General features: G+C 37.2%; 2 protein-coding genes across 2 annotated transcripts in view; both read right to left on the bottom strand.

The window, feature by feature from the left end:
• Positions 1 to 13,358, bottom strand: part of LOC141654784 (receptor-like protein EIX2) — a 93,303-nt gene that overhangs the window by 40,585 nt on the left and 39,360 nt on the right. Inside the window, exon 4 of the mRNA XM_074461900.1 lies at positions 8,420 to 8,444. The gene's annotated coding sequence lies outside the window, so the exon portion shown is untranslated. The remainder of the gene's footprint in view (positions 1 to 8,419; positions 8,445 to 13,358) is intronic.
• LOC141654787 (receptor-like protein EIX2) lies at positions 4,830 to 11,416 on the bottom strand. Its single transcript, XM_074461903.1, has 4 exons — positions 8,680 to 11,416; positions 8,389 to 8,444; positions 5,053 to 5,106; positions 4,830 to 4,907 (listed from the first exon to the last, which is right to left on the bottom strand). The coding sequence occupies exons 1-4, from the start codon at positions 11,414 to 11,416 to the stop codon at positions 4,830 to 4,832; spliced, it is 2,925 nt and encodes a 974-aa protein (XP_074318004.1).

Below are 13,358 nucleotides of genomic sequence, written 5' to 3'. Positions count from 1 at the left end.
TTCATGATTAAAGACTCCATCTTTGTTGTTTATTTATCCTTTAGAGACATGATTAGTGAGTAGTCTCCTTCTAGGACTCGGTTTGACCCGATATGGGTAATTTCACTAACTAATTATCATTAAGGCTAATTTGTGGGGAAAATTGGTGAGGGTAGTTTAGAGGAATTTGCTTGCTTAAGGTTTGGGTTTTGGGTAGTGTCAACTTGTGACCCTTGACCACCAACGGGAGTTGGTTAGGTTGTAAATTGGATACCCGAAATTTGACCTTGTCACCAACTAAGGTTGAGACCGGAAGGGAGAACCGAGGGAGGGTGCCTCTAGACTAGCGTTTGAAATCGACCTCCGGAAGGGGGAGTGAGATGACCCGGAATATGATGAGTGCTTATTGACCTTGACCATTTACTTGACCTCCTTGGGAAAATGCATGTTCTTGGGGTTGTCGGGTTTTGAGTTAGGGATACCGGCTTTCGAACCCGGGAGGGGGGTTAGTCGGAGTAGCTAGTGTCCTATCGAGACCGGGAAGGGAGGTTCTAGGCGAATTAGAGCCATCTCCCCCTTACCTTTCTACCCCGTTTGATTAGCCAAGACGATTAGTATGTGGAATTACTCATGTTTATGGTCGAACCGAGTTCTAGTCCTTCTCTTTATTTGATCTATCCTTTATCTTTTAGCTTGTTCTTATCTTGTCTAGTTTATAGCCTTTAAATTTGTTAGTTTAAGTGCTAGTTTGTTACCACCCTCCTTATTTTCTCCGACTTAGCTAAACATAAGAATTTAGACAATTAGTAATCACCCTTGCTCCTTGTGGTTCGACCTCGACTACCCTACTACATTAGTTGAGTTATTTGTTTGATCGGGGGAGTGCGACAAACCCCGCTATCAAAATGGCGCCGTTGCCGGGGAGCATTGGCATGATATTAGTTGTTTTGTTCTAGTTTAGACTAAGTCTAAGTTGCTTTGCACACCTTGGTGTGCCGTTTGTCTTGCTAACTCTCTCCTTTAAGTGTATAAGCTTTTTGCATGAGAAGATTGAGTTTGAAATCAACAAGTTCATGAAGTTTTCCTCTATGAGTGACTCTTGTTATAGAGTGGATGTGTTGGAGGTTGATATGAAAGGAGATTTAAATGAAGATGGTTTGAGGGAAAGTGAGTTTGAACCTCAAATTATGAAGGAAATTGAATTGTATTTGAACTCCCCAAAATCATTACTTGATGTTGGGTCTTGGTTAGATGACTCTTCAAATGATTCTTGGGAGGCTCAAGTTGATGCCTTAGAGATGGCTCTTAATGGAGGTGGAATGGAGTATACTAAGAGTTGTGAGGAAGATGAACTTGGCCCTTCCATATGGGACACTTATGAAGACTCCTTGCAAAATGATAAGTGTGGGGAGGGAAGTTATGAAGAGCTTGGTGCCCCTATTTGGGATGTTTATGATAATGAGGAAGACTCCCCACTATCACCTCCTTTCGAAATCTTTGAAGAAGAAGTGCTTGTCAATGACAAGTGTGAGGAAAAAGAAAAAAGTTGGGAAATGGAGGTTGATGAATTCGAAATTGCCATTCTTGGAGAGTTGAGAATCCATGACAAGAACTACGATCTTGGAAGTTTTGACAATATTTTGGAAGAAATTGATGGTTTTCTCTTCGGAAATGGTTCGATTCACATGGAGAGTCAAATTGAATGTGATATGAATGGTAGTAATTTGAACCTCAAAGATGAGAAGTTGACTCCTCCACCTCATTTTCTCCACCATTTCCCTTGTCTCGAAGACCATGTGGATATTTATGAGATTCCATCCGTCTCTCCTTCTAGCTACTACATTGAAATGGAGGATCCTATACACCAAGAGGATCCTAGAAACAATACCGAGAGAATCAAGAGGAAGAATGGGAGGAAACGTTGGAAGAGAGGTCGGGTGCGGTTTTCTATAGCTTGGCATTCCTTGTTTCTAGTTGAAGGTTTTGATAGAGCATTTGACCGTCTTCTCCGTGCCTTGAGTGACATGGATCATACTAAGTGGAGATTCAAGCAAGACAATTTTGCATGAGAGGTTTGGTGGAGTCCCTCAATAACCACTAAATTGTATATATTCTCTTCCCTTACTTATACTTTACTTGCATTTTAATTTCATTATATAAAAATCATAAAAAATTGAAAAATTTGAAAAATCTCAAAAACATGTTATTTATTTTATTGCATCTTTCTTTCAAAAAATTCAAAAATTCCAAAAAATGAATATTTCAAAAACACAAAAACATGTTCTTAATTTGAAAAATTTGAAAAACACAAAAATATGTTCTTTAATTTTCCTTTCTCTCCCTATACTTTGTTCCATTGAGGACAATGTAAATTTCAAGTGTGGGGAGGGAAATATCCATTTTGTGCATATTGTTTATAATTGTATATATTTACTTGTTAATTTGATAAAATCACAAAAATGCCTAAAAATTGAAAAAATTTCAAAAATTTCAAAAAATTTGCATTGTTTATATTATATTATATATATTGCATTTGTCCTAACCATTTTGATAGGCAACACATGAATCATCGGAAAAGACGCTTGGTAAAATTCTTCCAATTCTTTCTCCTTTATCCTTCCTTTTCTTTTTGTATATATAAGCATGAAGGAGGGCGGGATATGTGATGTGGGTGTTCCTTTTGGGAACCGTTTTGGATATGCGTGTGTTGTTGATGTGTTGTTAGGACTAGAACTTGTATGCATTTAGATTAGACATGAATATATGTGTTCACTCTTGCATTCACGTAGTTTGTTCATATGTTTAGTTGCATTTCATACACGTTGCATCTCGTATGTAAATAGTTGCATAGATGGTCTAAATGTGGAGGGCATATGTTGCCAATGATGATAATTTATTTTGCCCGTGTCATTTCCCTCTTGATAGCTCGTGCCTTTTGATGACACATGTTAGGGTTTTTGCTTGCAAAAACCCGGAAGTCTAGCTTAACAACCAAGTAACGACCACCTTGTGAGACCGTATTAGGCCCGAGACTTGACCTAGGTCCGATATAGCTACTAAAATGTGAGGATAGAGCCTCTTTATGACCGGTCCATCAAACCGGTCTCATTTAGGTTATGAGAGTAGTTCTCCTTACGTGGTATGTCATGTCAAAACGCATAAGTATGGTGCTCATTCCTTACCGTAGAAGTGTCGGTGTGCATGTTGAGACAATTTTGTTCAAATAAAGTAGCCTCTCATAGCCAAATAAGCTTATTTTTCACCCATTTGATCATCTTTCCCTTTTGTTTACCCAATTTGTGCCTAAGCCTTGTCATTTTATTTGCCAATAAAATAACTACATTCCATAAACATCTCACCTTTGTTGAGTAGTTCGTCTTTGTAGTTGTTTTGAGAAGTATAATTGGGTAGGAAATTTGATTTTTATTGAGGTGAACGGTCCGAAATATCACAAAAGTGAAATGAAGCTTAATGGTTGACTAATTTTTGCATATTTAAGAGGTTTACAAGAAAAAGAAGAAAAAAAAAATGCAAGAAAGAAAATCAAATAGAAAAAGAGAAAAATGAAATGAAAAACAAAAAGAAAAGAACGTATATTTTTATCTCAAATAAGGGGTTGATGGATTTGCAATTGATCTTGTTTCGAAAAGAAATGAATGATTTTTTTTTTTTTGGAAGTGGCAATCCTTGCCAAGCTTTGTGGAAGAATTCTTTTGCATTGGTTTAGTTTAGTGAATTGGTTAGATGTGGCGACTACTCGATCCGATAGCCTCACATGTCATAAAACGGTGCATGCACCAACCCCTTTTCACCTAACCCAAGCCCCATTACAACCCGGTTGTCTCTCTTGTATGTGCATCATTTGACATTTCTCTTGCGGATATTGGATATAATACCATATTAGATTGCGGGCATGCTTCGCAAGTCGAGTTAGGAGAGTGATTTTGGCTACTTTTGTCACAAAAATTACCCCGTTCTTTCATTTGAGTGACTAGTGAAACCCGTGAGAGTCGGGCTTTGGTCTCCTTTTGGTCAAGGGTTTGATATGGAGTCGAATCTTGCGTGTGTCGTGTCATTCTTGGGAGTATAGCGAAGTACTTCCCCTTTCCCGCCTAGAATTTGTTTCTAAGGCACCCCGTGTTGTCAATGTTGGCTACTTGAGCTAGGATTAGGGGATAGACACCTTGGTAAGACCCGGAGACGACATCCTCCATTATTGACTCTCTCTATTTGATTTTTGAAAGAAAAAAAAAAAAAAAAACAACCGCTTAGATGAGGAAAGCGGTCTGACCTTTTGTGATGCATCTTATATGTTGATTCGTGCTTAAATGTTAGATGTGTCAAAATTTTCCGCAAGCCCCCACTTGCCTTGCATCGGAATGCATACCTCATTGTGTTTTGGTGTGAGTTGAAGGGACGGAGAAGGCCCGTTAATTGCCTTTCATCGGATATTAGTAGTCTAGATAATACTTTTATATTACGGGTCTTAGTTTATTTAATGAGCTTACTCGAGGACGAGTAAGGTTTAAGTGTGGGGAGGTTTGATGAATAGCATTTTAGTCACTTTTTACCCCGCATTTATATCTTATTCCGACTCGATTTTGTGTTCTTAATTGTCTAATAAGCTCATTTATTTACTAATTTATAATAATTAGTCGTATTAGTTATATTTAATAATTAGTCGGTTTTATATAATATTAGTATTATTAACATTATTTTATTATTATATTAATTTAATGTGTAGGGAAGGCGGAATAATAAAGAGGGGATTCGAGTCAAGCGCAATTTGAGATTTTTTAACTTAAGGAACAAATTGGATCGGATTTTAAACAAGACGGGTCAAGGTAGAGTCAAAGGAAGGTGATGGAAAGAACCACATAAGCAAAGTCAACTCCTGACTTTAGTAACAGAGCAACAACCTTTCGTCCCTGCACTCCATCACCATTAACAACCCATCACCATTAACAACCCAACACCATTTCGTTTTCTGCTATTCACCATCACCTTCATCATTCATTAACATCATTCTCCTCATCACCATTCCCGATCAACCTCCATATTACCATCACTAACCTCATCCATCACATCCCAAATCACCATTAACAACCTCAACCACAACGACATCACCTGCATACACCACCAATTCCGTCCTCAACTTTGAATGACAATTACCCTCGCATCAAACTCCGCTCTTCTTCATCATCAATTTATCACCTCGCATTAAACCATCATCAAACCACCATTTCAGCAGCCGCAATTCGCCATCTCCATTAAAACACCTTCACCACCATTATTCAACACCTCCTCCATAAGCTCACCTCCATTCCTTCATCCTCCTTCTTCATTAATTCGCATTCCATCAACCACCATGGACATTGTCTCCGTGTTCAGATTCGAACTCGGGATCGAAACCGAGCTTTTATGAAGCTTCGTGCTCCATGCCGGTGCCCCGGCAGTCGACTCCATCAACCGGCAGAACACACCCAATTTGTTCTCCTTTTTGTGATGGCCTCGCTACCGGTATAGGGACCGGCAGCCGTCTAGCCGGCAAAACGCACCAAATCAACATTCTCGCATCAAATTGTGCTCTATACCGGTGCCCCGGCTGCCGACAGGCCGGCATAACGCACACCCATCCTTTTTCTGCTCTTTCTTCAATGGCCTCGCTGCCGGCATCAAGCCCGGCCGCCGGTGGACCGGCAAAGCACCTCTGCTGCGTTTTACTCGTGTTTCCCTTCCCCTTTTTCCTTTTTCTTTTGTTTTTGAATTGATTTGTCTGGGATGTAATTTGTGTCGATGAGTTTGGTAGTTAGGATTAGAGTCATTATTATTATTATTATTATTATTATTATTATTAGTGTCATAATTATTAGTAGTAATTAGTATAAAAAGACTACCCCTTTACTTACATTAGCTACCACATAACTACTCATTACACATTACTACCTTAGAAATTAGATTATAAATTAGTCTCTCTTACTCTCTCAATATTTGTAGAACCCTAAATATTTTCCTTTCAATATTTCTTCAATAAAATTTGTAATCATTACTTAATTAGTTTAAGCAATCTCTTGTTTATCCAAGTTATTCATTCCATCAATTCAAGTCCCCATGTTATTGGTATAATTCCTTACTCTTATTTCACTCTTTAATTTCAATTGTTTACATTTGCCTTCTTTTAAGTTTTGTTTAATTGTTTATGTTTGAATACTACTTCTTATTGTTTAATTGATGTTATTCTCTTTCTTGTTCATCTTTTCTTTGTTTTCCATTGTTGTTGTTCTCAAAGATTGAGTCTTTAACTTTCTTGTGTCACAGATTGAATCTTTGAGTTGTTTGTGTTAAAGGGTGTGTCTTTTAGTTTAATTCTCACCCATCTTTAGTTTAATTTGTCTTTCTTCATAATTTGTGTTGGATATTTGCATGATTAATTGTAGAATCCATTTTCACACCATGTTCATGATTAAAGACTCCATCTTTGTTGTTTATTTAGCCTTTAGAGACATGATTAGTGAGTAGTCTCCTTCTAGGACTCGGTTTGACCTGATATGGGTAATTTCACTAACTAATTATCATTAAGGCTAATTTGTGGGGAAAATTGGTGAGGGTAGTTTAGAGGAATTTGCTTGCTTAAGGTTTGGGTTTTGGGTAGTGTCAACTTGTGACCCTTGACCACCAACGGGAGTTGGTTAGGTTGTAAATTGGATACCCGAAATTTGACCTTGTCACCAACTAAGGTTGAGACCGGAAGGGAGAACCGAGGGAGGGTGCCTCTAGACTAGCGTTTGAAATCGACCTCCGGAAGGGGGAGTGGGATGACCCGGAATATGATGAGTGCTTATTGACCTTGACCATTTACTTGACCTCCTTGGGAAAATGCATGTTCTTGGGGTTGTCGGGTTTTGAGTTAGGGATACCGGCTTTCGAACCCGGGAGGGGGGTTAGTCGGAGTAGCTAGTGTCCTATTGCGAGACCGGAAGGGAGGTTCTAGGCGAATTAGAGCCATCTCCCCCTTACCTTTCTACCCCGTTTGATTAGCCAAGACGATTAGTATGTGGAATTACTCATGTTTATGGTCGAACCGAGTTCTAGTCCTTCTCTTTATTTGATCTATCCTTTATCTTTTAGCTTGTTCTTATCTTGTCTAGTTTATAGCCTTTAAATTTGTTAGTTTAAGTGCTAGTTTGTTACCACCCTCCTTATTTTCTCCAACTTAGCTAAACATAAGAATTTAGACAATTAGTAATCACCCTTGCTCCTTGTGGTTCGACCTCGACTACCCTACTACATTAGTTGAGTTATTTGTTTGATCGGGGGAGTGCGACAAACCCCGCTATCAAATTACTTATATTCGTGGGAGAACCGAGTTCTAGTCCTTCTCTTTATTTGATCTATCCTTTACCTTTTAGCTTGTTCTTATCTTGTCTAGTTTATAGCCTTTAAATTTGTTGGTTTAGTACTAGTTCGTTACCTCCCTCTTTGTTTTTTTATCGACTTAGCTAAGCATAAGAATTTAAACAATTAGTAATCACCCTTGCTCCTTGTGGTTCGACCTCGACTACCCTACTACATTAGTTGAGTAAATTGTTTGATTGGGGGAGTGCGACAAATCCCGCTATCACGTATCGCGTATGTATATATAGAGAGTGCTCATTTCCACGCCACGGAATTGGATGGTACGTTGCCAATTATACCCTTGAAAAAGACTACTCATTAATCTTTAATACCAACAATTATATGTATGTTTGACTGTTGATTACAATGAACAAGATTGAAGATTCAAACTAAAAAGAGTAACGTTGTTAAATAAGATATATGTGCATATGTGCATCACATATAGATTATAGCATGGTTGTAACTGGCAAATTGAACTACAATATAATTTATGGTAAAAACAGAATTTGAACTCTACGGCGAAAACAAAGACGTGATATATTACAGAGGCGAATTAGTATCACTCTCCACACAAGAGTAGGAGATGATGATTTAGTAATTTTGCTGCAAATTTGTAGGGACTCCGATCCCCAAGAATCAAGATGTTTTGTCACAAGTTCAGGAAAAAAAATTCATGGATCAAGACCATCGGCAAAAGGGTTTCATACTTCCAAAACATCTGGACGACAAATAATGGAGTAACCAATATCACGGCTTGGCGATTATGGTTTCTATGGTTATGAGAAATGAAGATCGAGCGATAAGACTACTCGGAAAACACAATGCCATATAAAAGCTGATACAAATGATATTGAGGTTATATTGCAACTCCACATTTAGCTCAACTAAAATCAGAAACATGAATAACCTCATGTCTACATATTAATTTAATGTTCCCAACAAAGAAATCTACATATTTCATCTAAATCTTCAAGATTTTTATTTGCTCATCTTGCGTTTTAACAAGACGACTACCAATCGATCATAACAGAAGATCCTAATATAGTCCTTGAAAGCAATATCAGCAACCCCTGAAAAAAAAAATAAGCAAACTGCAGAATCAATTTTAACAAAAAAAAAAAAAAAAAAAATTACATACAAAATCAGTTCATTAGAATATCAATTTAGAAAGACTTACGAGATAGCCTCAAGTTCTCCTGCAAACTCTAGCTATATTCACAACCACCATCACATAAATCCGGTCTTTGATGTTGTCATAGAACCGGAAGAAGGCATGTCTCCAAGATGTTTTGACAACTAAAGTACCACAAACTCCCCAAAATCCAAAGATAAATCCAAGCACCACACTTATGTACACTCCTAGCATAAAGTTATCGCTAGGCTGCTCTTTGTCTATATTTTTCGGAGTTATGGCCCCTTCATCTTCATGACATTTAGGCAGTGGTGCTCCACAAAGTCCAGGGTTTCCCATGTAGGCTGAAATGTCGAAACTTTGTAGTTGGGTGCCATCCGGAATCTTTCCGAACAAGTTATTATACGACAAATCCAGTACTCCTAGATAACTTATTTTAGCCAAACTAGTTGGGATTTCACTGGAAATCTGATTATGTGATAAATCAAGAGATTGCAAAGCAGTCAATTGACCTATCCTCGATGGGATAACTCCACTCAAATGATTGCTTGAAAAATTTATGGATACTAGACCAATAAGGCTTGAAATTTCGTCAGGAATATGTCCTTCCAGTAGATTGCTAGATAAATCTATGGCTTTTACGAGTCCAACCGAATCATGTCCTCCTCCAAAATTTTGTTCTTTTCTTTTCCACATTATCGATGGGTTATCAGTGAGATCATACGGAATGGAAAAATCTAAATTTTTTAAATGAAAGGAGGTATATTGTAAGATATTATTTATGTTAACCATGCCTTGGAGATTGTATATGCATCTTGGGATGGTTCCACTAATGTGGTTGTTGGAAAGATCCAATATTTGAAGTCGAGTGAGATGACACAAGCTTGAAGGTAAAGCTCCATAAAAATTATTATATTGGAGGGTCATGATGCTAAGATTTTTAAGATAATTTCCAATGGCATAGGGTATGTACCCAGACAGTGAATTATAGGCAAGATCTAGACTAATCAAAGATTTGCAATTCAGTAGAGATGCTGGGAGTTTACCCGAGAGATTATTGTTGCTCAAATGCAGCAAACTGAGCTTATTTAGTGAACCGATAGAGCTAGGCAGATTTCCCCAAATCTTGTTGTTTTTGAGGCGTAAGACCAATAAATTATCAAAGTAACCCCAACAATCAGGGAGTTTCTCTGAAAATGAGTTATTTGAAAGATCGAGAACGATTAGAGGCCTTTTGGCTTGCGGACAAAAAAATGAAACAAAACCTTGAGAAAAGTGGTTGTCGTTGAGATATAACACGGTCACATAATTCAAAAACGGTGGTATTGTGCCGACGAAATTGTTTGAGCTCAAGTCTACTATTACCGTGGAATCAAATGTGATTGATGGATTTGGAAGTGCCCCATACATCATGTTTTGAGACATTATTAATACTTCTAATTTGGGTGATAACGAGTTGAAGAAAGAATTAGGGATCATGCTTGAAATACTAGTGTTGGATATATTAATAATAGTTAAGTTTTTTTGAGTTATAAGCCACATTGGAAAATCTGGGCCAACCTTACATGAGCTCAAATCGAGTGCTTGTAATTGAAATGGAGGAACCCAATTGGCACTAATATTAACCACCATATCCATGTTATTTGACAAACTTAAATAACTTAACTTGGAAAGTTTTGATAAATGGACACTCGTGAAAACTCCGTTCAAAGAATTTGAAGAAAGATCTAATCTCTCGAGCAGAGGAAGTCTCCCAAGTGCTTCAGTAATGGTGCCGTTAAGCTGATTCTCATAAACGAAGAATTCCCTCAAGTATGAAAGGTTGCCAATGTTGTCAGTAATGAAGCCCCACAATTGATTTTGACTTAAATTTAAACGCATTAGGGATTGGTGTGAACATGCAGATAAAAATTGGATAATCTCTGAGAAGTTGTACTTAAGACCGGTATCCCTTAAACGTAGGATTTGCAAACTACATAAGTTACCAAGGAAATTCCAAGTATTTGACAACTGAAAATTATTTCTAAATAGTTGGTAATTATCAGAAAGGTCAAGGTAAACAAGGCTGATCTCAAGTCCGTTCAAATTGGACAACCACTCAAAAATTGATGTATCGTTCAAGTTATTAAATGACAGGCTAATAGTATCAAGGGTTGTCGAAGAATTAATATATGAAAGATCAGATGAAGGCAAGTTTAGGGATAGTTTACAACTATCTAAACGAAGGACTTGTAAGTGAGGAAGTTTGTTAACAATAGACAACCAATTGTTTGTAGTTAGACTCAAATCAATACCACCCAAATCCAACTCCCTCAGCAACCTTAGTTGTGATAGCCACCGCAAGCTTTCAACCTTCATATCACAATCGTGAAAATGATATGGACAATGAAGATTAAGAGATAATAATTTAGAGAGATTTCCAATCTCATGAGGAACGACTCCCGTAAACCCAACATAGGAAAGGTCAAGGTGCTCTAAGTTACTAAGTGAGCCTATAAACTTGGGTAATTGTCCTCCAAAATAATTACAACTAAGGTTTAAGTATTTTAAATGTTTCAACTCAAGTAGAGATACACCGAATGTACCTTTTAGACAGAATTCCACATCGTCATTATTAAAGTGATTTTGCGGCATAGGAAGATTGAGGGCGCTGATGCGTCCAGAGTGGCTGTCACACCGGATACCCCGCCATAGGCAACAATCTTGAGTGACACCCCAAGAATCAAGGAGTCCACACTGGTCGACAGTAATACCACCTTTGAACCGAAGCAAGGCATCTCTCTCACTCTCCACACAATTTATGCCCGTATTATTATTATTATTATTATTATTATGAGTCCCTGATCTAGCATGACTACTAAAGTATGTCAGCCAAAGACACAATAGCAGAAGAACAAGCAAATGGTTCATTTTATGTTTAATGTCGTTGATAAATGGACGTTGAGAATGAATCGTCAATTATTGTGTGAATGGTTTGGTTATCGAATTGGCGTATGTATATATAGATGAGATGTGTACTCAATTCGTCATTACTCCATTCCATTCTGTACGTTGGTTAATGATTTTTAGAACTAAAGTGCTCAATGGGAAGAGTGACATTATTTGCATGTTTGCTACTTTTATTAAGGAAAGGTTCACGGATGCATTCACACACCAAACTGTTGCTCGTCATTTTAGTGTGATATGTAATTATCCGACTTAGACCCAAATGACTTACTCATAACCACGAGATGCGAATTACCCGATTGGAACTTTACCAAAATTTCATCATACACAAAGTCATTAGCAGAAACAGGCAAAACCATTACTCAATAACTCAAATGACCCGTTGGTTGCGTCTAGATGCAATAAACAAGATAGACATAGAAACATAATGTTGTAAGTTACTCCGTTATTGAATACAATACAATACAATACAATGAATTTGAAATGAGCGACCTATTAAGTTTGACGTCGACCTCTTAAATTTGCATCTTCTCTTATTATGCACAACTGCACAAGCATAACGATTAATTCATCCGAACCATCCTAATGAGCGTGAATAGATAGGTTCTCCGAATCATTTGTGATATACAAGCTCAACGGTTAACTCTTAACTAATCTTAGGGGAAGCGGATGAGTCATAATATAAGGTACACTCGAAAAAAATTCAAAAAATTTAATTAAAAACTTCGAAAATCCCAACCACCAGGAGGGCAAGGGCCCCTGCTAGCCCCCCTAACTTCACCACTGTGTATAGTTCCATTAAATAGATGACTTACGGTCTTCAATTATTTTTTCTACACTATTGTACGCGTCCACACGATGGCTACTTATGTCTATGATGACAAAGTGATTAGATTAATTATGCAACTCTTATTATGGTAAGCTTTACTACAAGTTGGCGTATGCATTCATCCACCGGTTTCTTGATTATCATTGTAGTTTGACGACGGAAATAGCATGGTCGATCCCTTGTATACGTTTGTTAATTTCATGATCAACATTGTCGACGAGGAAAGAATACGAATCCAGGTCTACTTCTTTTGTTATGGTAAGGTTGAAAACGACGGAATGAATTACAATGGTAAAAATAATAGAAATTGAAATTTATGGCGAAAACAAAGATCGAAAATATTGCATAGTGCGGTAGTGGCGAACTTGTAACAGAATTTGATGTTAATGGACTACGCGTATACTCCATCTTTTTATCGAGTTGTATTTGTCACTTGTCAGTCTTTAGCAGTGGCGAAGTCAGGATTTTAAGTTAGCGGGACGAAAATTTTCAGCGGGACGAAAAGGTAATATTATAAGGGGACCTCGAAAAAATCCAAAAATTTAACTAAAAAATTTGAAAGTGTACATATATTGTTTTGAATACATATATTGAGTGGTTGGCGTATGCATTCATACACCAGTCTGTCGATTATCGTTGTTTGTACTGTGTTTGTTGAAAACTCAATCCATGTCGTTGTCGACAAGGAAGGTAATGAATTTTTTCATGTCTATTACTTTTACTCCCTTTGTTTCAAGAGAAATTCTTGGGTACACCCATGGGCGGATCCAGAAATAAAATGAGAATCTATATCTATATCTATCTATCTATCTATATTAATAAAGGAAGCTTTTTTCGAGCAATTTGGTAGTCTCCAAGCTTTTTAAACTACCTAAATATTATTAATTTGTTTTTAAATACCTAACTATTAATATTTATATTAGAGGTGATAATATTTGATTATTATCTTATATACGCTAGATATCAACCTCCACTACTATTGATATGTTTTTTAATAAATAAAATAGAACTTTATCCAAATTTCACCTCCAGCTAATTCTTAAATCCAAATAGAAATACATTATGTGTAAACCTTCT

The sequence above is a fragment of the Silene latifolia genome, chromosome 5 (assembly GCF_048544455.1).
Source record: "Silene latifolia isolate original U9 population chromosome 5, ASM4854445v1, whole genome shotgun sequence".
Lineage (NCBI taxonomy): Eukaryota > Viridiplantae > Streptophyta > Magnoliopsida > Caryophyllales > Caryophyllaceae > Silene > Silene latifolia.
Note: the sequence above shows the minus strand (reverse complement) of the source record. Positions and strands in the feature narration are given on the sequence as shown.

Coding starts and splice junctions, on each gene's coding strand:
- LOC141654787 (XM_074461903.1), bottom strand. CDS start 11,416: ATGAACCATTTGCTTGTTCTTCTGCTATTGTGTCTTTGGCTGACATAC. Junction 8,445..8,679: donor TGGATTTTGGGGAGTTTGTG/GTACTTTAGTTG, acceptor TTTTTTTTTCAG/GGGTTGCTGATATTGCTTTC. Junction 5,107..8,388: donor TCTTCTGTTATGATCGATTG/GTAGTCGTCTTG, acceptor TGGTGTATGCAG/GTGATGTCGTTGTGGTTGAG.